This window comes from Chiloscyllium plagiosum, unplaced genomic scaffold, assembly GCF_037043375.1.
Source record: "Chiloscyllium plagiosum isolate Xiang-an unplaced genomic scaffold, Cpla_swu_hap1 HiC_scaffold_15, whole genome shotgun sequence".
In the NCBI taxonomy this organism is placed as follows: domain Eukaryota; kingdom Metazoa; phylum Chordata; class Chondrichthyes; order Orectolobiformes; family Hemiscylliidae; genus Chiloscyllium; species Chiloscyllium plagiosum.
The window spans coordinates 47,995,251-48,022,753 of NW_028270153.1; the positions used below are offsets into that span (position 1 = coordinate 47,995,251).

Genomic DNA, 27,503 nt, shown 5'->3' on the forward strand with positions numbered 1-27,503 from the left:
GGCATGGAATGCCACTGTCTGCAATATAGTAGACTTCGAGGAGAAAGTGAGGACTGCAGATGCAGAGATCAGAGCTGAAAATGTGTTGCTGGAAAAGCGCAGCAGGTCAGGCAGCATCCAAGGAACAGGAGAATCGACATTTCGGGCATAAGCCCTTCTTCAGGAATGAGGAAAGTGTGTCCAGCAGGCTAAGATAAAAGGTAGGGAGGAGGGACTTGGGGGAGGGGCGTTGGAAATGCGATAGGTGGAAGGAGGTCAAGGTGAGGGTAATAGGCCGGAGTGGGGTGGGGGCGGAGAGGTCAGGAAGATGATTGCAGGTTAGGAAGGCGGTGCTGAGTTCGAGGGATTTGACTGAGACAAGGTGGGGGGAGGGGAAATGAGGAAACTGGAGAAATCTGAGTTCATCCCTTGTGGTTGGAGGGTTCCTAGGCAGAAGATGAGGCGCTCTTCCTCCAGCCGTCGTGTTGCTATGGTCTGGCGATGGAGGAGTCCAAGGACCTGCATGTCCTTGGTGGAGTGGGAGAGGGAGTTGAAGTGTTGAGCCACGGGTGGTTGGGTTGGTTGGTCCGGGTGTCCCAGAGGTGTTCTCTGAAACATTCTGCAAGTAGGCGGCCTGCCTCCCCAATATAGAGGAGGCCACATCGGGTGCAGCGGATGCAATAGATGATGTTTGTGGAGGTGCAGGTGAATTTGTGGCGGATATGGAAATATCCCTTGGGGCCTTCGAGGGAAGTAAGGGGGGGAGGTGTGGGCGCACGTTTTGCATTTCTTACGGTTGCAGGGGAAGGTGCCGGGAGTGGAGGTTGGGTTGGTGGGGGGTGTGGACCTGACGAGGGAGTCACGGAGGGAGTGGTCTTTTTGGAACGCTGATAGGGGAGGGGAGGGAAATATATCCCTGGTGGTGGAGTCCGTTTGGAGGTGGTGGAAATGACAGCGGATGATACACTGTACATGGAGGTTGGTGGGGTGGTAGGTGAGGACCAGTGGGGTTCTGTCTTGGTGGCAGTTGGAGGGGCGGGGCTCAAGGGCGGAGGAGCGGGAAGTGGAGGAGATGTGGTGGAGGGCATCGTCGACCACGTCTGTGGGGAAATTGCGGTCTTTGAAGAAGGAGGCCATCTGGGTTGTACGGTTTTGGAACTGGTCCTCCTGGGAGCAGATGTGGCAGAGACAAAGGAATTGGGAATATGGGATGGCGTTTTTACAGGGGGCAGGGTGGGGCGAGGTGTAGTCCAGGTAGCTGTGGGAGTCAGTCGGTTTATAGTAAATGTCCGTGTTGATTCGGTCGTCCGAGATAGAAATGGAAAGGTCTAGGAAGGGGAGGGAGGAGTCTGATGCGGTCCAGGTGAATTTGAGGTCGGGATGGATGGTGTTGGTAAAGTGGATGAACTGTTCAACCTCCTTGTGGGAGCATGAGGCAGCACCAATACAGTCATCGATGTAGCGGAGGAAAAGGTGGGGCATGGTGCCAGTGTAGCTGCGGAAAATGGACTGTTCCACATATCCTACGAAGAGGCAGGCATAGCTGGGGCTCATGCGGGTGCCCATGGCTACTCCTTTGGTTTGGAGGAAGTGGGAGGATTGGAAAGAGAAGTTGTTCAGGGTGAGGACCAGTTCAGTCAGTCGAAGGAGGGTGTCAGTGGAAGGGTACTGGTTGGTACGGCGGGAAAGGAAGAAGCGGAGGGCCTTGAGTGCTTCATGATGGGGGATGGAGGTGTACAGGGACTGGATGTCCATGGTGAAGATAAGGCGTTGGGGACCAGGGAAGTGAAAATCATGGAGGAGGTAGAGGGCGTGGGTGGTATCCCCGAACGTCGGTGGGGGGGTTCTTGGATTAAGGAGGACAGGACCGTGTCGAGGTATGCAGAGATGAGTTCAGTGGGGCAGGAGCAGGCTGAGACAATGGGTCGGCAGGGGCAGTCAGGTTGGTGGATTTTGGGCAGGAGGTAGAAACGGGCAGTGCGGGGTTGTGGGACTGAGGTTGGAGGCGGTGGATGGGAGATCCCCTGAGGTGATGAGGTTATGGATGGTCTGGGAGATGATGGTTTGGTGGTGGGAGGTGGGGTCATGGTTGAGGGGGCAGTAGGAGGAGATGTCCGCGAGCTGGCGTTTAGCCTCAGCGGTGTCAAGGTCAGTGCGCCAAACTACTACCGCGCCTCTCTTGTCTGCCGGTTTGATAGTGAGGTTGGGGTTGGAATGGAGGGAGTGGAGGGCTGCACGTTCTGAGGGTGAGAGTTGGAATGGGTGAGAGGGGTGGAGAAGTTGAGGCAGTTAATGTCGCGGTGGCAGTTGGCTATGAAGAGATAGAGGGTGGGTAAGAGGCCAGCACGGGGTATCCAGGTGGATGGGGTGTGTTGGAGGCGGGAGAAGGTGTCGTCAGAGGGTGGGCAAGAGTCTTGGTTGAAGAAGTAGGCGCGGAGGCGAAGGCGGCGGAAGAATTGTTCGATGTCCCGCCATGTGTAGAACTCGTTAATCTGAGAGCGTAGGGGAATGAAGGCGAGGGCTCTGCTGAGGACTGATCTTTGATGGTAGGTGACTGGTCCTCACCTACCACCACACCAACCTCCATGTACAGCGTGTCATTTCCGACACCTTCAAACGGACCCCACCACCAGGGATATATTTCCCTCCCCTCCCCTATCAGCGTTCCAAAAAGACCACTCCCTCCGTGACTCCCTTGTCAGGTCCACACCCCCCACCAACCCAACCTCCACTCCCGGCACCTTCCCCTGCAACCGTAAGAAATGCAAAACTTGTGCCCACACCTCCCCCCCCCTTACTTCCCTCGAAGGCCCCAAGGGATATTTCCATATCCACCACAAATTCACCTGCACCTCCACACACATCATCTATTGTGTTCGCTGTACCCGATGTGGCCTCCTCTATATTGGGGAGACAGGCCGCCTACTTGCGGAACTTTTCAGAGAACACCTCTGGGACACCCGGACCAACCAACCCAACCACCCCGTGGCTCAACACTTCAACTCCCCCTGCCACTCCACCAAGGACATGCAGGTCCTTGGTCTCCTCCATTGCCAGACCATAGCAACACGACAGTTGGAGGAAGAGCACCTCATCTTCCACCTCGGAACCCTCCAACCACAAGGGATGAACTCAGATTTCTCCAGTTTCCTCATTTCCCCTCCCCCCACGTTATCTTAGTCAAATCCCTCGAACTCAGCACCGCCTTCCTAACCTGCAATCTTCTTCCTGACCTCTCTGCCCCCACCCCACTCCGGCCTATCACCCTCACCTTGACCTCTTTCCACCTATCGCATTTCCAATGCCCCTCCCCCAAGTCCCTCCTCCCTACCTTTTATCTTAGCCTGCTGGACACACTTTCCTCATTCCTGAAGAAGGGCTTATGCCCGAAACGTCGATTCTCCTGTTCCTTGGATGCTGCCTGACCTGCTGCGCTTTTCCAGCAACACATTTTCAGCAATATAGTAGACTTGCCAACGTTAAGGACATTGGATAAGCATATGGATGAAAATGGAATAGTGTAGTTTAGATGGGCTTCTCATTTGTTCCACAGGTCAGCGCAACATCGAGGACCGAATGACCTGTACTGCGCTGTAATGTTCTATATTCTATATTCTATGTTCTTCCTTATCCCTAACAAAGAATGGGGAAGAGTTGAGAGCACTGCATACGTAACACAGACTGCATCTACGTCTCTTATTTCAATTTCTTTTTATTCTTCAGTATTTTCTTTTTCATTATCCTGTCTCTTTGCATCCTTCACTTGTTCCATCTGAAGATATCCGCAGAATTGATTACCTGATGAAGAAATTGCATTTGAAGTCTGGAAAAGCAAAAGGTATGTCGAATGATAGACTAAACCTCTTGTATTTTCACTTCCCTAACTACACTAGCCCCTTTTATTGTCTTAATTTCATTAGTCTTCATTGTGTTTTAAACTATTATTTTCCCTGGTTTACAACAGTTTCATTATTTTAAATAAAATGTGCGGAATGCCTTGATGTCTTTTGTATCCATTTGAGTTTCATTCGTTTAAAACCGCTATTCTGAGTTTACGCTTAATTCTGCTTTTTTTCTTGTTCCTGTAATCAAACTGACTTGCCTCTAATCCAGTAGTACACTAACTATACTTCATCAACTACAGGACCCAATATTATTCTGTCATGGTTTGGTGGATGGAAAAAAAATAGCAAAGTGAAGTTTGGTTTCAGTGATATGATATCAGCTGGCAAAAAGAGAAATAGTAATAGCATTTTGTGAAATTTAGAGCAAGTACATAATTTGTAAATCAAAACGTCCTGTGCGATGTTAATCTGATTCTCAATGAGGGATATATGACATCACACAATAATAAAATCATAGTCTTCTCCATCTTTGTACTCTGCTGCATCACTGAAATTAAACAAAAATATCCAATTATAAAGAATATATGGAGTCTGATTGTTCACTCTCAAGGTGTTTACTTCAGTTGCTAAACCACCTGAGGCACTGAAAATATTCGGTAATGTACCTTTCTCATTTTGGGATATATGAACAAGTCGAAATCCATCCTGCTAACTCCAGAAGCAGAGGGTAGATGGCCATAGGGACACACAAGTAATAAGATAGGCAGCTTAGAAGGCTTGTTTCAGTTCTGTGGGACTTGGGTCCAGTCAGTTCAGAAACTTAGGTCATCATATCTCACCCTACTAACCTAACAATCATCTTCCAACCCATGCCAACTCCATGGCCACTCTCCCAGTATCAGTATGGAAGGAACTCAGAAACTATGTGGGGCTGAAAAACAAAAACAAAGTACCTCTAACAATCCAATACAGCTTTCAAACATTCACTGTTGTTTGTAAAGAGATCTGCTCCCCATTGAACCCATTCAAAGCTTCTATATCAATTCAAGTAGTTAAAAATGAACTTAAATTCAGATCCCACATCAAAACAGCTAATCCTTTAATAGCCTCTTAAATTGTCAGTTAAACTGTGCCCTCTGTAGCCCTGATGCGATTGTAACTTTTGAAAATTGGATAACCATAGACAAAAACATTGTACTCAACTCTTGGGAAAATGTCAACAAAGAGATTGGTTTAACTTGTTCAAATAGATGCTAATTTTCTTTCTAATCTCAGAGTACTCCAGCAGAGGTTATGTTTTAATCTTTGTAATAGCTTTTCTTTTCAACTTTAAAGAGTAGGGGATTTGAGAACCTTCAGGCACGTCAAGGCACCTTCAAGAGTATTAACATCTACTCCATGAATATTTGACTCTCACACTTTGGATTAAGGACCTAGCAACAGCTAAAGTGGGGTCTGTTTGAAGCCAGCTCTTGGTTCATACAGCCTGCTGAGTTTGGGATCCCTCCCGTGTGAAACGTGCCCTGTCCCCTTTCTCCAGCCAGGAAAATCTGTCAAAAATGGACACAAGACATCCCCTTGTGGTTCCCAATTGCCATTAAAAATCTTACTGTATGGTTTTATTAAACACTCTCAGTTCTAGCAATGCTAGAATTTGAAATCCATCACCATGGTGTGAAATCAACCATTTGGCATAAAGACAAATGTTTCCATATAAACTGTTTATTTTCCAAATATAACACAACAGAACCACCTTAAGTTCAAATATTAGCTATGAATCATTAGAAAATATTTGGTACGTCTCTTTAGAAATGAAGAGAAACATTCAGCTTTTACTGTTTGCATTTTGTAAAATTATTTGGTGGCCTTCTTTTATTTCATTAAACATTAAAGTGCGTAACTGAAAAGAATGAGAAACTGGACACTCCTGAACAACTTATAGCACTTATTGCATTTATCATAAAAGTCTAAATTGGAACATGGCACAAATTTCATGAAATAAGTTAACACACAATTGAATAAGCATCTCATGAGCCTTGTTTACAGAAAGGGTGTGGGGTTCTGCTTCATCATGATTGTTAAGTTTAATGTAGGACACTGTTAACACAACAAATGCTTGCCAATTGAACATTGCAGTCAAACAACTTGATAGGATGAACAAATACCATATGTATCATTTCAGGAATTTTTGAGAAAAAGCTGGCTTATACAAATATACTTTTTAAAAACTAATTACATTTACTGAATTGTAAGGAAAAAGATCAAATACTTTATTAATAAATAGATGCTATGTATTTCAGTAAAAAGAGATTTCAGCCCAGATTTTCCCGAATGTGGCAGGCAGCTTGAGTTAAATTTCTCCTCTTGCTGCATTTCCCTCAACAGAAAGGTTCCTGAATGACATGCTGTTCACTTCAGGCTGGGAAGTGCAGGAGTGAGTCAAGTTCGCTAACCCTGGAAGCAGATGGATGTGGAGATGGGCTGTGTGCGCTGATATGTCTTGAGTACAGTATGAAGAGTACCCTAGCATGCAGTGCCTTCTGTCAAACATTCAAGTGGTCGCTAAATGAAATTATTGTCAAACCACTGGTTACTGAAATGGTCCATCTTGGGCCTTCTATAAAAAAATACACCAATTAATGCTGCACTGTTAACCATGTGTAATGAAGCTGCTAAGTAATAGTAGCAATTTAAGGCTGGCAAAGCTTAACAAGATTCAGACATGGAGATGGCAGCATCTTGACAGCATCAGTTGGTCTTGAAATTCTGCAGTTTACTCAGATTGGCCATATGCTTCTGGGTCTGATAGTTAGATGCTGTACTTTTGCCCTTCCACCTTCTCTTTCAGCACTCATCTATCTGGACGTGGGTTTCCCTTTACCATCAAACCACACACTGACATCACAAACTGTCACTCAAAGGGAGCAGGCCAGCAGTGAATTGTGCATTCAGCAGCAAAACATGCCTTGTTGCCTTGTCAGGAACTTAGGTTCGATCATCCTGCATTCAAAGAGGCTCCCCTCCTCATCTCACTGCCACCACCATCAGCAATCAGTGCTGAATTAGAGAATCAGGCTCCCGCATTAGAGGTCACGTGTGGTGGCAAATAAAGCTAGAAACCTTGCGTGCCCATGTGCTGTCTTCATTGTTGTGGCAGAATCTGTGGCCCAGAGGAGGCTAGCTACTCAAGCACATTTAAAATAGCTGAAAATATAAAAAGCCACAGCTGCCTGTCCATGCCACACCAGAGCATGGTCAGTGACCTGCAGTCATGGTCAGACTAGTGGAGGAAGCTTCAGGTTGATCATGGAATGCTGCACATTGGCTTTCTGCTAGAAATTAAACCTGCAGCAATCAACTGTCCATGGAACACCAGCAGGAGTCCATAGACCTCTTGGGAAATTACATGTAGCCGTTCCGTGCTTGGTTTGGCCTTCCTCAATTTGCTTGGGTCGGAGTGGAAGTCCTGGGAATAGTGCTAGGAAATTCAAACATAGACCAGCAGCACCAAATTATTGACCTGTCCGTGTCACATGTCACCCCCAATACTTTCTGAAAGTACTGATCTTGACGATGAAATCTGGACTGATGCTGCAATGTCAGAGGTGCTGAATTTTCAATAAGATATCATTCTGAAATCATGTTCTTCCCTCAAAGGATCACATGGTGGCATTTGCAGAGGGCGATGGTGTTCCAACAATGTTTATCAGTTAACCAACTGCAGGATTTTTTTCACAAAATAAAAATCTGGTCAGTATCACATTGGCTAATTCACTGCCAAACCAGAATGTACAGGCACTTCTGAGACCACAGTCTGTCCCTCATGACAAGTGGCTGAGCTGCAAGATAAGTTGTTCAGCTTTGCTGGGGTCAGTCACAGTCACAGTTGAAGTTTTGATGGGCAGCAATCAGGAGACTCAGCCAAGAGTACAAATGGCACTAGCAATCATAGGTGCAAGGGTGTGCGGAGAATCTCCCTTTGGTCAAGGACTACCTGAATAAATGACCAAAGTTTGCTTGATGCCTTAGTCATGTGTTATTGGGATTCCCCAGAGGGAGGAGGTACGTAAATAAAAATTAATTGACAATTTAAGTACCTTGATGGTTTTAATGGCAGTTGAACCTGCCACCATCTACCCTGTTCCTGGTAATATACCAGTGGAGGTAGCAAGTACAGCACTGGATGCTAAAGTCAATAGATGTGAAGCTGGAAAAGCACAGCATCTGAGGAGCAGGAAAGTCAACATTTCAGACTGAAACCCTTCGTCAGGACTGGGGAGGGGGAGGGAGCCCAGCTGTAAATAGAGGGGGAGGGGTAAGGCTGGGGAAAGGGTAGATAGGATGGTGATAGGTGGTTGCAGGTAGGGGGTTATAGTGATGTTGCCCAGTTTTACCTGGCCCTGCCTGCCCATTTGCTCAGGAGCTGGGCAGACTGGGTCCCAGCCATGGTTGAAGGAGTATGCCATTTTTCTTGAAATCATTAAGAGGATTTAGTCAGTGAATTGGTGAACAAAGCTCATAAGGTCAAGAAAAGTTGTTAAAATTTGCTGCATTTTAAAGAAATCATGTGTTTATTTACAATTTTATTCTGTATTCAAAATGCTGCTTGTTTCCTTAATGAAACTTTAGCAGTGAGCTGCTCCACCCAAGTACTGTCAGCTAAAGGCTGGAACTGTACACAAGTTTAAATATTTTCTGGAGGTAATTAATTTTGAATGTAGCTTGTTACAGATGTTGCTTCACGAACCAATGTTATATGGCACTTAACCCTTGAAAAAGGTCCCTCTCAATGTCACCTACATTGTAACGGAATATTGTGAAATTTTGAACTGGAATATTATGACCCACTCAGCAACTTTAATACTTTATGGTGGTCTTACATCCAGTTTGCTGAAACCTTTATTCATTCACAGACAACCCACAGCACAGGATTTAAGATCCAAATGTGGACTGAAACATTGGAAATGAATACATCTTGCCCTTACAATATGTTGGAAACTCACTATAATTATTGAATTTTACATTACAGAGGCCATTCAACTCATGGTGTTTATACTGACTGCTGAAAGAGCTAACCAAGTAATCCCATTCTCCAGTACCCTAAAAATTCATCGATTTCAAATATATATCCAGCTTTGTTTTGAAACCTCCTATGGAATTTGCCTCCACCACTCTCCCAGGCAGCACATTCCAAATCCCAACAACTCTCTGAGTAAAAACGTTTCTCCTCACCTTACTTCCAGCTCTCTTGTTGATAATCTTAAAATTGTGACTCCAATTACTGACATACCAGCTAGTGGAAACAGAATATCCTGCTTTATTCTGTCAAAATTCTTCATAAGTTTGAACACCTCAATAAATTCACCTCTTAATCTTCAGTGTTCCATGGAGAATAAGCCTAATTTCTCTAAACTTCCTTTGTATCTAAAATCCCCCATTCCTGATATCGTTCCAGTAAACAGCAGTTAGTCTGGCCTGGCTAGCTCAGTCAGCAGGGCATGATGCTCCTCATCTCAAGGCCATGGGTTCGAGTCCCATGCTAGGTGCTTTCAGTTTTAGGTGCGGCACGGTGCTCAGTGGTTAGCACGGCTGCCTCACAGCACCAGGGACTTAGGTTTGATTCCTGCCTTGGGCTGTGTGAAGTTTGCACATTCTCCTCTTGTCTACGTGGGTTTCCTCCCACAATCCAAAGATGTGCAGATCAGGTGAATTGGCCATGCTAAATTGCCCATAGTGTTAAGTGCATTCATTAGCGGTAAATATAGGGTAGGGGAATGGGTCTGGGTGGGTTACTCTTCAGTGGGTCGATGTGGACTTGTTGGGCCAAATGGCCTGTTTCCATATTATGGGGAATCTAATCTAAACTTCCTTTGAACTCTCTCCAGGGCTTTAACATCCTTTCTTAAGTAAGTTACCCAGAACTGAACACCATACTCCAAAAGTGATCTGACCATGATTTGGTCCTTGTTTTCATCACTTCCTTGTTTTTATACACTATGCTTCTATTTATTAAACAAGGGATCGTTTAAACCTTCTGAACTCAACTTGTCAGGCCACATTCAGAGAATCATACACATGAACCCGAGGTCCCTCTGCTCCTGCAATCCCCTCAACGTTGTAGCATTGAGCTTGTTTTGTCTCTCCATGTTTCTTCAACCAAAATACATTACCTTCCCTTTTTCTGCATTGAAATTCATTTGCCAATTCATCTGCCCATTCAGCCAACTTGTCAATGTCTCTCTGAAGTCACTCAGCATCATTCCCACAATTCACTATTCCTCCTATCTTGGTATCATTTGCTAATTTAGAGATTATAAATTAGAAGAAGCAGATGTCCCAACACTGATCCCTGAGGATTGCCAATTTCAACTTTTCTCCAATCTGAGAAATTTCCATTTATACCTACCTCCTGTCTCTTTCTTAAATGATGGTGTCACATTTGCAAACCTCCAGCCCCCCCAGGACTATCCTGTGTTCAGAGGGATCTGGAAAATGTCTTTCAAAGACAGAATAAAAAATTCTAATCCAGCCTTATGTGTTGTTCATCACATTACTTTGTTGTGTTTTCAATAATTTTTTTTCTCTGAATATACATTACTTTAAAAAAAAATCTAATTAAAATGTAATTAAGATCTACTGTTTAGGTTTTAAACAAATGATGCCATCCTCCAATTTGAAATTACTTCAAACTAGTTTTTTTCTCCTTTGTAACAGTGTTCAGGAATTACAGTCCAAGAGGTACATTTCTTTGTTAATTTATGTCATTTCACATAATGAGTTCTGCATCTATTATACAACAAGTTTATTGTAATCACAACATGCTGACAGTCACAAGTTCTGCAAGCTTGTGTCATAGAGCTTGCATTGTGCATTGTGTGATATGTCACTTGTATGGGTCCACTTTCATGCCTTTCCTGAGGCACGTCCTCTAAGCCACATGGTGTCAGCTGCAGTTGGTTGTCATTTGTACTTCCTTTCAGTTAATTATCACATTACAGGGCACTAATGTGTGACTAGCATTTCATGAAATAACAGTGTTTTATTTATTTGTGCACTTGCAATTATGATGGCTCTTTGACTAAAACAAGAGCAATATAAACTTGGTCAAGATACAGTTTTCAAATTGTTTAAGACTGACTCATTCAGAACATGACTGAAAATAATACCAAATCTCATGTCTTACACTGAGTGTTGAGTTGTAGCTAAGAAATGAGCTTTACTGTAGCAGTATGAGTAAGGGAGATTGGTTAAGAATAGGTGAAGGCTTCTGATGGGCAATCTGACATTGCAAAGAGTACAAATGGTGAGACACATTTCAAGCTGATGGTTCAGTTTTAATAATGTTTTAACACCCTTTAGACCACATCCTCAACATGGAGAAAGTCTTGTGCTCAGTGTTTATGGAGTTTATTATATTGACACTTCATGTGGTATATAGCCCCAAAGAACATAATGCTCAAAGCATGTTTGCAAACAATTATATTGGTTTAATGACACAGTATGTAACAGGCTCTTTTGAAATACCTTTCAATTATCCTGCAAAAACATTCTGGACTATTTACAAACGAAGTCAATTGCTAAAAGTTGGATTTTACCCTCCTTCTAGGTGACATGGAAGGTAAATAATTAAGCAAAGTTGCTCTGGAAAGATACTTTCTCCTCTTTTTGGCACCTCACTAATTGAGTTCTGGGTGAGAAGGTTCAGTAGCATCAATTAATGACCATTTAAGGGCCTCAACATACCACCTCACTGATCATCACCTTTCCTCTGATTGGCCAGCAGCTTCTGGTGCTCCAGTATGCTGGTGTTGAAGCATGTTATTTGCCAATAAATTTACTTAAACTCTGCCAATTAATTCTTCATGAGCAGATTGTCTTGCAACTGAACCAGCTTTCTTGGGCGTGGGCATTAGTGATGAGTTCATGGACATCCCCAACATGTATAAACCAAAAACGAGAAAATCCCAACCCTCGAGATCTTCAGACCATCATACAGAATGGCGTGGAATTTCTCAGATCTATTGGAAGGAATATATAAGTGAGTGCATGTGGATACTTATGCCAGCTCTTCAGGTTTACTGCTGAAATGATGGCAGCAAGTTGGGAGAAGTTCTGTGGAATTCATTCCCCATACCTGAAAGCTGTTCTGGTTATGTTGTGAATGCAGTGACCAACTGGTCTCTGCTGGCATTTATACTGCATAGGAGCCTTCTCCCACTCCAACTCACTCAACAGGTTTCTTCTATTCCTTTCTCATTCATATACTTGCCTTGTGTGGACACACACACACACACACACGGGGAATGCATTCCATTTGATTCAAGGTGTCATCGTTTCCCATTGGACTTGGAATTGAGAGGTGGGACAAATCCTCACTGATCTGACCTCCTGTTGCCAGCCTGCTGGGAAGAGGGATTTTCACTGGGTCACAAGCAGGTTTGCTGTTCAACTAATCACCGGGAGAAAGGAAGGAAGTTACAAGGCACTACCTGCCCTGACATTGCTGTCTGTTATTGTTAGCTATTTACTTAGTTACGGCTTTTTCCCCCCACTCAGTACTCTTAATTTCATGAATTAATTTGTTTTTTTGATTGTAAGTTATTGATTTATTGAAACAGTAAATTCTTCCAGCTTTCAATCAAAACTACTGCTTGAATTTAATGCATAGTAAAACAGTGATATTCATTGACCAATACCAGCTGTCCTGTAACACCTCTCTCTCATCCCTCTCTCTCGCATGTCAAAACCTACAGCCAAATCTAGGTATCCTTTTTGATAGGCAAGCACTCCCCCTGCTGAATACCTATAGCCCCACAACCTCCTGTCTCCAAACTCATATCTGTGTGGAGGAAGGGGAATTAAATTGCAGTCTTGGGTTTCTTTGTCTCAGTAGTTATATGGACATCCATAATTATTAGCTCAAACATCTCATCCAATACTGACTTTTATAAATTAAAAATAACTTTATTCATAAAGATATGAAACTTAGAGCACTGAGTGGGAAAAATAAGCCTTAACTAAGTAAATAGCTAAATAAAAATAGACAGAGATGTCAGGGCAGATAGTGCCCTGTAACTTCCTTCCCTTCTCCTGGTCACTAACCAGAGGCTTTTCCTACCTGTACAATACTATATTTATATATATTTGAGGCACCAGGAGGGTCCAATAACCAAACAACTCCCATTTAACTTTGGGTTAGACAGTGGTCTTTCCCCATTGTGCCTTGGCTGCAGCTGCTCCAAGCTTTACCGCATCCCTGGACCTAGGAATGGGCCAGTCTGTGACACATAGTCGAGGTCAACTGCTTGTTCTGGAAGACCAACAAGTTTCAGGCAGACCAAAGAGTGTCTTTCACCAAGTTGATAGTTGTCTAGGCGCAGTTGATGAATGTCTCGGTGTTTGTCCCAGGGAACAAACAATAGACCACAAAATCCTTTGTCATGGAGCTGCTCCGGATAAACCTCGGGAAAAAAAACACTACATCACTCTCCAGACGTCCTTTGCAAAGGCATATTCCAGAAGGAGGTGTGTGACAGCTGCATCGAAGGGAGTGTGCAGTGTGGCAGAAGGATCTCACCACCAGCCAAGCTGTGTCCTGGTGTCTATTGGAAAATTCTGGTCATGATATATTCTGCCAAATCCAATACTGACATCAAGCTAATGTGGTCTGTAGTTAATTAGGTTCGCCCTGTTTCCTTTGTAAACAGACTAGAACGGTGTTAGCCATTCTTTGGTGTAAGGGAACAATTTTCATACTCCAATGTGCTGTTAAATATACAGCCACAGACTCACATTGAACCTACCCCTTATACCTACTTTCCAACTTTTTCTGTGCTTTACCTTACAACAATAAGCATTAACATTTTGTCATGCTTTTAAAGTAATATGCTTATATTCAGCATGCTTCCAGTGTTCAAACTGAAATTTTACATATTGTTTCATAACCTTGTATTGTTGTCGTTCTTTTGAGTAACCACAGTTAAATTTCAGAAAAAGCAGCTTACTTTATATGCAGGAAATCTGAACGGGAAAACAGAAAATGTGGGGACATACAAGTGAGACAGCAGATTCAGACTGCAGTAGGTTAAATCTGAGGCTTTTTTTTTTGCCAGGTAAATGTGGACATATTCAAATGAAAAAGACTTGTGATATGTCAAGCCCGGATATATCTACGACATTTGACAGATTATTAACAGGATCTTTGTTCATATTTTTATTTGCAGTCGACTCAGGAGCAGATATTAAGCAGGACACTGGGACATACACATCAGAAGCAACAATGGAGAAACATGCCAATACAAATGCAGAGGAAAAAGAAATTGAAAAGTCTGCCAAGACAGTTTCTAAATCCAGATTTTCCATGGCTTTTTCTCGCTCTGTACCAGGGCGTACTAATGACCCTTCTCCAGGGCCATTATCAGGAACGGCAATACTCCAAACCAATCAAGAGAGTGTCTCAGTGAACACAGCATCAGTTGATAAAGTGAATCTTCAAGAATCCTCCACACAAAGGCAACAGCAGCAGCCTGCGACTGAATCATCAGATGCACCAGAACACGCTGTGAATGAAACCAAGCAAAAAGAAGTAAGCTTTTTTGAAAAACTGTTCAAACAAGGTGATAAGGGCAAACAGCAAAATGAGAATCAGGGCAATCTGAAGACTGCTGGAAGTCAGGACCCAGTTGCTGCCGATTGTGAAGCTACTGAACTTATCCATAGACTGGATAACGTGGAACATTACTTGGTGAGTACTACCTACTTTCATTCAGTTAAATCAACACTGGGATTGCTGAGTCTAAAATTTTTGAAATACTGTTTTGTTTGCAGACTTTATTTTTAAAAGTTATGGAATTAAAGCATATGGAAATGAAAGGGTATGTGGTCGGGCAGACACTCATTAAAATTTCTGGTCCTCAGTGAATAAACCAGAGGACCCCCAATATCAGGTGTCAATATCGAGTCAATGTGATACAAGCAATTACCTAGTGTGGGGAAACAAAGATTAAAGGATTGATAGCATGACAGAGAGCTGAGTGGAGATTATGGGAGAAGAGGCTGAGGAAGGGGAGGGAAGGATCAGCGCTAGGAAGTAGGAGGATGTAGACCAGGATCCAGAGGGCAAAAGGACATTGGAGGAAAGCAGTGATTTAGTGGTGTACAAGCAGCAGTCCATTTTCTTTTTGTGTGGAGTTCACCAAAGAAGCATATTTGCTAACCAAACTATAGCAGGACAAAAAATCTCCCCACAAGAGGGATCAGTTAGGTATTAGGTCCTTCATTTAATTATGAGAGGAGCTTTTATGTGTCAGTGATGTGCGACAATTGTATTTCCTTTTCCAATATGGCAGTAGTTGCAATTCTGCCCAAATTGTGCACAAGCTTCCTGATGTCATATTGTGGACAGACCAGAGGAGTTAGTAACTGAATAACTGGCACAACATGGCAGCATTTACAGAGCATTATTTTTGTCAGCTATGAGATTCAGTAAAGTCCCAGTCTCCTTTATATTTGTCAAATGATTTTCTCATGGTAAAGATAGAGTTACCCTAATCATACCCTTGGATCACTGGACAAGTAGTTCAGGGTCCCAGGAGAATATTCTGTGGAGTTGAATTCAAACATACCACTGCAGCTGTTGGAATTTAAATTCAGTTAACAAGTCGGAATTTAGAAAACAAGGGTGGAATCTATAGGGGTCTGAGATAGGTGGTCAATAGCAAGACATATGGCAGAATTGACCAAGAAGTCCAGTGAGACTCATCTTGACACCTTGATCATCTTGTTACATCTTTTAATATTTTTAATAAACCTGCTCAGAAATGCTAGGACATACCTCTGGTGCAGATGGGGATCGAACCTAGACCTTCTGTCTCAGAGGTAGGGACACTCCCACTGAACCTCATAAGATCCCTTTGCTGCATCTTTCATGCTTGTCCCAAGCAGCATGGCGAGATTGTCACTAGGCAACACAAGTTACCAGTTGGTGAGGGTTAGACACTTTGTGATGTGTAACGCACTTCATTAACATTGAGCCTCCCATCTTACCAAACTTGCCAAACAAATTGGATGTCAAGAAATCTTGGAGAAAGTGAGGACTGCAGATGCTGGAATACCAGAGTTGAAAAATGCGGTGCTGGAAAAACACAGCAAACCAGGCAGCATCCGAGGAGCAGGAGAATCGACGTTTCGGGCATAAGCCCTTCTTCAGGAATGAGGCTGGTGTGCCAAGCGGGCTGAGATAAAAGGTGAGGGGAGGGAATTTGTGGGAGGGGCACTGGGAATAGATAGGTGGAAGAAGGTGAGGGTGAGGGTGATAGGCCGGAGAGGGGGTGGGGGTGGAGAGGTCGGGAAGAAGATTGCAGGTCAAGAGGGCAGTGCTGAATGTGAGGGTTGGGACTTAGATAAGATGGGGTGAGGGGAAATGAGGAAGCTGGAGAAATCTACATTCATCCCGTGTGGTTGGAGGGTGCCAAGGCGGAAGATGAGGCGTTCTTTCTCCAGGCGTCGTGTAGCCATGGTCTGGCGATGGAGGAGGCCAAGGACCTGCATGTCATTGGCGGAGTGGGAAGGGGAGTTAAAGTGTTCAGCCACAGGGTAGTTGGGTCGGTTGGTGCGGGTGTCCCAGAGGTATTCCCTGAAACGTTCCGCAAGTAGGCGGCCTGTCTCCCCAATGTAGAGGAGACCACATCGGGTGCAGCGGATACAGTAAATGATGTGTGTGAATTTGCGACAGATATAGAAGGATCCATTGGGGCCTTGGAGGGAGGTGAGGGGGGAGGTGTGGGCACAAGTTTTGCACTTCTTGCGGTTGCAGGGGAAGGTGCCGGGAGTGGACGTTGGTAGGGGGTGCGGACCTGACAAGGGAGTTGCGGAGGAAGTGGTCTCTCCTGAATGCTGATAGGGGTGGAGAGGGAAATATATCCCTGGTGGTGGGGTCTGTCTGGAGGTGGTGGAAATGACAGAGGATGATACGATGTATCTGGAGGTTGGTGGGGTGGAAGGTGAGGACCAGTGGGGTTCTGTCCTGGTGGCGATTGGAGGGGCGGGGTTCAAGGGCAGAAGTGCCGGAAGTGGAGGAGATACGGTGGAGAGCATCGTCGACCACGTCGGAGGGGAAATTGCGGTCTTTGAAGAAGGAGGCCATTTGAGTTGTTCGGTGGTGGAAATGGTCCTCCTGGGAGCAGATGTGGCGGAGGCAGAGGAATCGGGAATATGGGATGGCGTTTTTACAGGGGGCAGGGTGGGAGGAGGTGTAATCCAGTTAGCTGTAGGAGTCGGTCGGTTTGTAGTAAATGTCTGTGTTGAATCGGTCGCCCGAGATAGAAATGGAGAGGTCTAGGAAGAGGAGGGAGGAGTCTGAGATGGTCCAGGTAAATTTGAGGTCGGGGTGGAAGATGTTAGTAAAATGGATGAACTGTTCAACCTCCTCGTGAGAGCACGAGGTAGCGCCAATACAATCATCGATGTAGTGGAGGAAAAGGTGGGGGGTGGTGCCAGTGTAGCTGCGGAAGATGGACTGTTCCACATATCCGACGAAAAGGCGGGTATAGCTGGGGCCCATGTCGGTGCCCATGGCTACTCCTTCGGTTTGGAGGAAGTGGGAGGATTGGAAGGAGCAGTTGTTAAGAGTGAGGACCAGTTCAGTCAGTCAAAGGAGGGTGAGAGAGGAAGACGCGGAGGGCTTGGAGGCCTTCGTGATGGGGAATGGAAGTGTATAGGGACTGGATGTCCATCGTGAAGATAAGGCGTTGGGGGCTGGGGAAGCAAAAATCGTGGAAGAGGTGGAGGGCGTGGGTGGTATCCCCAAACGTCGGTGGGGGGTTCTTGGATTAAGGGGGACAGGACAGTGTTGAGGTATGCAGAGATGAGTTCGGTGGGGCAGGAGCAGGCTGAGACAATGGTTCAGCCGGGGCAGTCGGGTTTGTGGATTTTGGGCAGGAGGTAGAAATAGGCGGTGCGGGGTTGTGGGACTATGAGTTGGAGGCGGTGGATGGGAGATCCCCTGAGGTGATGAGGTTATGGATGGTCTGGGAGATGATGGTTTGGTGGTGTGAGGTGGGTTCATGGTCAGGGGGGGAGGTGTCCGCGAGTTGGCATCTAGCTTCAGCGGTGTAAAGATCGGTTTGCCAAACTACCACTGCGCCTCCCTTGTCTGCTGGTTTGATGGTGAGGTTGGGATTGGAGTTGTGGAGCCTATTGTGAGGGTGAGAGGTTGGAGTGGGTGAGAGGGGTGGACAGGTTGAGGCGTTCAATGTCGCTGTGGCAGTTGGATATGAAGAGATCGAGGGCGGGTAAGAGGCCAGCACGGGGTGTCCAGGTGGATGGGGTGTGTTGGAGGTGGGAGAAGGGGTCGTCAGAGGGTGGGTGAGAGTCCTTGTTGAAGAAGTAAGTGTGAAGGCGAAGGGGCAGCAGAAGAAATGCTCGATATCTAGCCACGTGTCAAACTCATTGATCCGGGAGCGTAGGCGGATGAAGGTGAGGCCTCTGCTGAGGACTGGTCGTTCAGCCTCAGAGAGGGGGAGGCCTGGAGAGATAGTGAAAATACGGCAGGGCTGGGAGCTAGGACCTGGTGTGGGGCTGGAGCTGGGAGTGCGGGCGGAGTTAGTCGTGGGGGCGGAGTTAGTCATGGGAGCGGAGTTGGTCGTGGGGGCGGAGATCGACGTGGGGGCGGAGATAAACGTGGGGGCAGAGATTGACGTGGAGGCGGAGATCGACACGGGGGCAGTGTGATCCTTGAGCAGATGAGGGACGTCACTGGGGGCGGAAGTTGCTGCGGCGACGGTCTTCCTGGCGATCATGGAGGCTGTTGTCTAGGCGGTGATTGCGGAGGCTGCATGGTCGGTGGTGGTTGTTGTCCGTGCGGCGGTGGGGGCGGAAGTGATGTCACCATTGGCCGCGGCGGTGGTGGCTGCAGCAGCCGTGTGGGTAATGGCCCCCGAGCGGTTCCGGAGGTCGCAAGAAGGTTCTGGAACAGTCAAGGAATCCGGAGTGTGGGGGCGAGTACATGAAAGTTTTTTGTATTTACTTTCTTTGATGAAAGAGCCACATCTGCTCCCAGGAGGACCAATTCCACTACCGAACAACTCAAATATCCTCCTTCTTCAAAGACAGTAATTTCCCCTCCAATGTGGTCGACGATGCTCTCCACCGCATCTCCTCCACTTCCCGCACCTCCGCCCTTGAACCCCGCCCCTCCAATCGCCACCAGGACAGAACCCCACTGATCCTCACCTTCCACCCCACCAACCTCCGGATACATCGTATCATCCTCCGTCATTTCCGCCACCTCCAGACAGACATCACTACCAGGGATATATTTCCCTCTCCACACTATCAGCATTCAGGAGAGACCACTCCCTCCATGACTCCCTCGTCAGGTCCACACCCCCCACCAGCCCAACCTCCACTCCCGGCACCTTCCCCTGCAACCGCAAGAAGTGCAAAACTTGCACCCACACTTCCCCCCTCACCTCCCTCCAAGGCCCCAATGGATCCTTCTATATCTGTCGCAAATTCACACACATCATTACTGTATCCGCTGCACCCAATGTGGCCTCCTCTACATTGGGGAGACAGGCCGTCTACTTGCGGAACATTTCAGGGAACACCTCTGGGACACCTACACCAACCGCCCCGTGGCTGAACTCTTTAGCTCCCCCTCCCACTCCGCCAAGGACATGCAGGTCCTTGGCCTCCTCCATTGCCAGATCCTGGCCACTCGACGCCTGGAGGAAGAGCGCCTCATCTTCCGCCTAGGAACCCTCCAACTACGCGGGATGAATGTAGATTTCTCCAGCTTCCTCATTTCCCCTCCCCACCCCACCTTATCTCAGTCCCAACCCCCGGATTCAGCACCGCCCTTTTGTCCTGCAATCTTCTTCCCGACCTCCCCGTCCTCACCCCCTCTCCGGCCTATCACCCTCACCCTCACCTCCTTTCACCTATCGTATTCCCAGCGCCCCTCCCCCAAATTCCCTCCCCCCTACCTTTTATCTCAGCCCGCTTGGCACACCAGCCTCATTCCTGAAGAAGGGCTTACGCCCGAAACATCGATTCTCCTGCTCCTCGGATGCTGCCTGGTTTGCTGTGTTTTTCCAGCACCACATTTTTCAACTCTGTCAAGAAATCTTGACAAGGAAATCAGAACAAGCACCTGGTGAATTCAGCTTGCGGCTTGCTCCGATTGACTTCCATGTTGAGAACCAACATCTCAGAGCAAGCTGCATGTGCAATAGCCCACGTGAACTCCCTATCCATTGGCATGTCACATGTATCAAACACTAACAATCCTCTTGACTTATCTCCAATTCACTTACAGGATGGGTCACTACTGCACCTCAGGCTGCACCGGCACATCTCATTATAAAGTTTCATTTCTACGCTCAGGAAAACACAACAAGCTCAGGGACTGGACAAGGCTGCTACTCTCAGCTCTTTGCTTGTCTCTTGGTGTTCACTCTGTGTAACTACTGGGATGCTAACAGCATCCCTCCTTGCACTGATTTGCCTTGCCTTTTTACCCCCTCAGACAGAGATACCTGTTGTCTTGCTGTGCCCCTTAGTGCAGACCCAAAACCATAAGATGGAGGAATAGAAGTAGGTCATTCAGCCAATCAATGAGATTATGGCTGTTCTGATAACTCTGAAATGCAGGCGTTCTTTCTCTCTACTTTGAGTTTTTCTGACTTTCTGCAATTGCTTCTCTAATGACAGTAAGTTTTGCAATACTGAGGCTGTAAAAACTTCCAACTCAGTTATCAACTCCAAATCTTCAACCACTCCCTAACTTCCTGCATCCTCATGAAGCCAATCCTGCATCCTCACTATCCCCTTTCTGCATCCTCATTACTCCCTTCCCGTAATCTCACTATTCCCTATCCGCGTTCTCACTCCTCCCCAAACCATGTTCTCACTCCCCCATCCCACGTCCTCACTCCCACCACCCAATGTCCTCTCTCCAACCCTGACATATCATTATTCCCTTGTTCTCTCATCCCCACTCCCCTCTTCCCTGGTCTTCCTTCTCCTTTCCATGATCTCACACCCCTTCAACATCCTTAGTCCTGCGTCATCACTCCCCTCCCTCATTGTCCCTGCTGAATCCTGTTTCAATGCTCTGCTTCTCCTCTGTACATGCACAGGGCAGTCATTGAACTCTTGCAAGATGATGGAAGCTCTGGAATTGTGTGTGTCTGCAGTTCTGGATGTCAACAGGCTCTGCCATTTTCAGAACATGCCTAACTCGACAATTATATTCCTGCTTTGTTGAACCATCAAGCCGTAGAGTCATAGAGATCTATAGAATGGAAACAAACCCTTTGGTCTAACTCGTCCATGCCGACCAGATATCCTAAATTAATCTAGTCCCATTTGCCAGCATTTAGTTATGTAAGGCTGCAGAAATTTATCAAAAATGATGTTTTATGTGTGAGGATTTCATCTATGTGGCATTTTACTCCCTCCTTTTCTTGGAGTAGATTGGATATGAGCCTCTGGAATATTTCTGATGCTCATATTATTCCAAATTAAATTATTCCAGATTAAAACAGTATCAACCAAAATGCATTATAAAAGCAATTAATAATCTAGATTTCTGGTCTAATGGTATTCATCTGTTTGCATCTATTTTATTAAATATTATACACTTTGCTAATTTTGCTAAATAATCATTAATTTATGACATTCGATGAATTTCTCTCCGTGCAGCCTGGTCAATATGTGTCACGCATTTGGTAACAACAATGACTGCAGATGCTGGAAACCAGATTCTGGATTCGAGTGGTGCTGAAAAAGCACAGCAGTTCAGGCAGCAGTAAAATCGATGTTTCGGGCAAAAGCCCTTCATCAGGAATACAGGCAGAGTGCCTGAAGGATGGAGAGATAAATGAGAGGAGGGTGGGGGTGGGGAGAAAGTAGCATAGAGTACAATAGGTGCAGTGGGAGTGGGACTCCCTGAGATTCTTGTAGAGAGAGGAGGAAAACTTCTTCAAGGTAGGCATCCTTGCAAGAGGATTCGCAGTAGGGTTAAAATCAACGAGGTAAAAACAATGACTGCAGATGCTGGAAACCAGATTCTGGATTAGAGTGGTGCTGGAAAAGCACAGCAGTTCAGACAGCATCCCTCCACACATTTGACCTTCTCATTTGGTTTAGGAACAGTGACTGTACCTGAGCAAATTTTAATACTGCACTTCTTGCTACATTTTTTCACTTTATCCATTGTAATACCTTTCTTGGTGTAAAGAAGTGAAATTGGTCTTGCATTTAGCTGCAATGTTATGTAGTACTCAACTTTCAACTTACTCAGGTGTGAAAATAATTTAGGAATTTCTTTTCTAAGTCATATATTGCTATCTTTCTCAGCAACTTTGAATAATTTCATGATTAGCTGTAACTTAGAGAATTCTGACCTGCTGAGAAATTAAGTTTATTAATTCTGAAAGATATAGAGTGTTCTATCTATGCCTTTTTATTTTACTCTTGCCATGATCAGAGCTTTGACCTTGAAATCTGTTCCTCTTAGATCTTCTAGATGAGAGCTGTGTCATTCAGCTTCCTCTGGCTACACAACCATCTCACTCATCTGTCTTGTTCCCGCTGCATCTGAAGCAGTTGGAAATAGCAGTTGATGCACATTTAGTACTTTTAGCACACTTTTGCTTTGCCAAACTTTCTGATTTCAGACCCACACGCTACTGATCCGTTTGACTTCTTCCAAAGAGCCATGACGTCACCTCTTAAAATTCCCCCATTCAGCTCCCAGACCTCAGACTGCCTTAGGAACTGTACCATCTCCATGAATGCTAGCTTCTCGTTCAACTTTAAAAGATCTGACCATGCCTCATCATCACACTGACTCCTTTGGAGGTTGTTAATGAAACAATCAATATTCACCCTAGGGCTTTACTTCCATTTGATATATCTAGCTGTTCAATGATTATACTTTCTTCAAATGCTGAAATATGTATCAAAGTCTTTCAGGAATTTGTTATAAGAAGCTGAAACCTCATCCATCATTTATCTGGTCAACGCATCATCTGTGATGGTTCTAACTTTTAACTCACCTGTTTGCAGTGGTCTTTTCTATGTAGCTTTGATTGTCCCTCCTCCTGCTGCAGGTGTTATACTATTGCAAAAGTGTCTGGAAGTGGTATAAGGCTTCCATCCTTGTGCCTAGTCAGAGCTCTGCTGCTAATCTTGGTCTTTTACTGTGCTTCCATCATCACTTTCCCCAGCTATCTCTCTCCCTCTCTCTCTCTCTCTCTCTCTCTCTCTCTCTCTCTGCCTCTCTCATAGAATCCCTGTGAAAACAGGCCCTTAAGCCCAACAAGTCCATACCGACCCTCCATAGAGAATCCCACCCAAACCCATTTCTCTACCCTATTATTCTACATTTACCCCTGACCAGTGCACCTAACTTACACGTCCCTGAACTCTATGGGCTATTTCGCATGGCCAGTTCACCTAACCTGTACATCTTTGGACTGTGGGAGGAAACTGGAGCACCCGGAGGAAACCCACACAGACACGTAGAGAATGTGCAAACTCCACACAGACAGTTGACCAAGGCTGGAATCAAACCCGGGACCCTAGTGCTGTGAGGCAGCAGTGCTAACAACTGTGTTACTGTGCCGCCCCATTACTTCAATATTGCATCATGATCTCAGAGAGCCACAATGGTAAATCATTATTCCACAGAGAATCATAGAATCCCTACTCTAGTGTCGAAGCAGGCCATTTGACCTATCGAGTCCACACTGATCCTCCAAAGAGCTTCCTACTCAAACCTACCTCCCTACCCTATCCCTGTATCATTTCCTATGGCTAACCCACCTAGCCTGCACATCCCTGGACACAATGGGCAATTTAGCATGACAATTCCACCTAACCTGCACATCTTTGGATATAATCTCTGTGAAAAATGTATATCTCAAACAAATTTTACAACAGGCTCAACTGTGATGAGTCTTATAGGTATTTGGCTGTAACACTATAGGCTTACACATTGTTCAGTGCTTACTATGATATCCCAGTACCATTGGCATCTTATGAAACATAAACCAGCACAATGTATCATTAAAAGTCAATTTGGTATGCCACATATTTAGATGTGCTATATTACACAGCCATCGACTTTAATCTCAAACTCTTGCTTTCTATTTGTTAATATTCTTTTTCATTTAATTCTTCTATAAAATAACTTACTCTGCTTCAATAACTGTTGGTGATTAGAAGTTCTAGTTTCTATAAACAATTTTCTTATAAAGAAATGTTCTTTTTTTTAAAATTCTTTGGTAATTAATTGTAAACACTTAATGTTGAAAACCAAAAGTATTAGCTAAAGATATTCTTGAAGCATTAACAAGACCTCATTCTCAAAATAGATCATTCTTATAAACCAACAAAGATTATATGCAATAGTATCATAAGATCATAAGACCATAAGACATAGGAGCAGAAATTAGACATTCAGCCCATCAAGTCTGCTCCACCATTCAACCATGGCTCATAGGTTTCTCAACCCCATTCTCCTGCTTTCTCCCCATTAACCTTGATCCCCTTGATACTCAAGAATCTATCTATCTCAGTCTTAAATATACTCTGACCTGGTCTCCACAGCCTTCTTTGGCAATTAATTCTATAGATTCACCACTGTCTGGCTGAAGACGTTTCTCCTTATCTTTGTTCTAAAAAAGTCTTCCCTTTAGTCTAAGGCTGTGCCTTCGGGTCCTAGTGTCTCCTACCAATGGAAACATCTTCCCAACGTCCACTCTGTCCAGGTCATTCAGTATACTGTAGGTTTCAGTTAGATTCCCCCTCATCCTTCTAAACTCCATCAAGTATAAATCCAGAGTCCTCAAACATGAGTCATATGTATCAGTTCCAATGGAGGAGCAGAATTAAAATAAGAACAAAGTGCAGAATATGCTGGAGGTCTGAAATAAAAACCTAAAATTCTGGTGAAACTCTGGAGGTCTGACATCACCTGTGGAGAGTTAATGATTCGAGACTAATATGACATGTTTAAAAACTTTCTTTGTATTTGAGAAATAAGGATACAGTCCTTTGCCATTTATTTTACAGCTCTGTACAGTCTTTGTGCCAACATGTTTTGAATGACGTGTAATTTTAAACCTGATTTGGACACGTTTTATCATGTTTTGTGATTAAAACCAACATAATATTCTTGTTATTTTGAAATACTGAGCCCAATCAGGGTGGCAATCAAAGATAGATCAATGGTACTGCAAACTGCAACTGAATGACTAATACATCATTCCTGCAGACCTGTAAAAGTAATCCAACTCTAGATTCTGTGCTGAGTCTCTGCAGGAGGGTAGGAGGATTATTTGTGAAACAAGTTTGATGTGCTGGTTGAGGAAAATGTCAGCAATGACCACAGAATTTGCAATAGCAGCCACCCAATCCAGGAAAGGCAAACTCAACACTGTAGTCATTTCTGTCCAATGAGAGAGCAGCATATGTTCCTCTGGGACACTGGCTACTTCCACTTTTCACTTCTGTTTGCTATCTTATCTGAAGGAGCATCTCTGAGAATGCAGCATTGTGAGGGACTCTTGTGGTGCAGTGATTGTGACCCCAATGTCCCTAGTGTTCACCTGCCCGAGAAGTGTGTATTAATGTGCATGAACAGGTAGAGGAGGAATTATTTACAGCACTCTGCCAGTACTACAGTAGAACGTGAGCTGGTCATGACAAATACAGCAACTATAATTAATAAGTTTTCCTTTCTGAAGTGGTATTTGCTTCCCGTTTTCATTAAAATGTAACATCTGTAAGCTCAAACTGTCAGATTTTAGTTTTAGCTCTAGTTTTTACCAACTTGAGTCTTTAAGTTGCTGCACTTCTGTTTGCAATGAGCAATATTCTTCAGTCAGTGACATTGCCTTTTGGTTAATTAAAGTCAGTACAAGCAATTCTACGAAAGCATAATCTGCAGTTTGAATTAAACAGCTGAAGAGATAAACATTTTATGAAAAAGATCAAATTTAACATTGACAAGATTGACAGTTGTAAATAGTTCCTCTCCAGTGTATACACCCCGCATTTAAAAAAAATGGAAAAATGCTGAAAGTTCCCACTTCATTGATGAAATAGTTGATCATTGTCAGGGCTATATAGTTTGGAACACCATGGAGAGCTGTATGGAAACTGGTTACCAGTGGAAATGGGACTGAGCTCAACAGTGAAGCACTCACTGTTTAGGCTCTTGCAGAAGAGCAGCCATTTGGAAAACTACCAAGGGCTGGTAGCAAGAGTCTCTACCTTTGAGAGAAATGGGAACTATCAGCAAAACTACTCTGATATATAGTTTCTATTGAAGCCTAATGCCACCACGTGACATGTCAGTATCTGAGCTGGTGGGGATTAAAGGAGGGCAGCCTTGCCAATGCTTTCTCTGAGACTTCTGTACTCTTGTCTCAGAGGACCAAGAGGTGACTTCTGGAGAAGTCAAGCATTTGCACAGAGGTACGGTCAAGATGCTGACAGAACCTGCAAGACACAAGAGAGAAGAAGTCTTGCAGCAAGTGGTTGTAAGTAGTGTGCAATGAATGAAAGTAAGAGTGGAGTTTGTGTGAGAGCTGCAGTGGAATTACGAAGGGTCACTGAACTCGAAACATTTCTCTCCACAGATGCTAACAAATCTGCTGGATTTCTTCAGCAATTTTTATTTGTGTGGGTGTAGGATAATACATACTCGGTTAGTGGGACATGGATGTTTGGCTTCCCCACAAGAGAGATCCTGGTTGAAGGTGGTCAAACAGAGGTGAGATGTTCAGAGAGAATGAGGAGACAGCTCAGAAGCCATGCCTGGTTGATGGTGAGGAAGATTGATGGAGTCAGAGCAAGTGAGGGAAGATGTTGCAGGCAACAGTGAGAGAGGCAGAGCATGGGCTTTGGTGGGAGGTGGGAACAGCTGATGTGGAGTGCATATGAAATAGCAGAGAGAAGAGTGATGGCATTGACCTTCTGACTTCAGTATTCCTCTGCCCTGTGGACCCAGGTGGCAGCTTCGATCCGCTGTCAGGGTCTAGTGGTACGTCCTCCTCTGCCGGCCCTCCTTTAACCACCCCTCGACCAGGACCTTCAGGTCAATGTCGGAGAGTCATAGCAGTTTCCTTTCCTTTTCCAATATTTCCCAATAATGTCCTTGAGCTCGCAGAGCAGCTGCAGAATGCCAGAGCTTGTCTGGACGCATAGCAGCCTTTTCGAAGATAGACTGGCAGACAGGATGCCAGTCTTTTGACAGACATTTACTGAGTGGTGAATTGTTCTGGGGATGGCACATTGAATGATCGGGTGGAGATTTGACTGAGAGAGACTACATAGGGAGGCGTTAATGCAACGGGTTCGATAAGATCCGGGAGGAAATCTTGCTAGGCCTCATGACAAAAGCTCCTCTAAAAATATTTGACTCAACTCAGGCATGAACAAAAAAAGTAAGGTTCAGCCCTGTGGCTCCACATGAAAGACACCTGAATATTTTGAAAACACTTAGTCACTAGCCAGTTAGCACATTTTAAGGCCTGACTATTTTTTATTTAAATAAGCAAGCAACCTTCATTGCAGACAACCAGTTTCTGCAGATATAAAGAATTTGAAATATAATTAGGGGAATAGAAGAAATAACTTGCATGGGTTTGTATATCTATTGCA

At 44.8% G+C, this 27,503-nt stretch overlaps 1 protein-coding gene across 5 annotated transcripts in view; it reads left to right on the plus strand.

The window, feature by feature from the left end:
• Nucleotides 1-27,503, plus strand: part of bcas1 (brain enriched myelin associated protein 1) — a 147,321-nt gene that overhangs the window by 32,597 nt on the left and 87,221 nt on the right. For 4 of the 5 annotated variants that reach the window (XM_087994946.1, XM_043710239.2, XM_087994948.1 and 1 more), the window contains exon 4: nucleotides 14,048-14,568. In XM_087994946.1, coding sequence (XP_087851072.1) covers nucleotides 14,048-14,568 — 521 coding nt within the window. Of the gene's footprint in view, nucleotides 1-3,757; nucleotides 3,818-14,047; nucleotides 14,569-27,503 lie in introns of all 5 variants that reach the window. The other variant, XM_043710235.2, reaches the window with a different exon arrangement.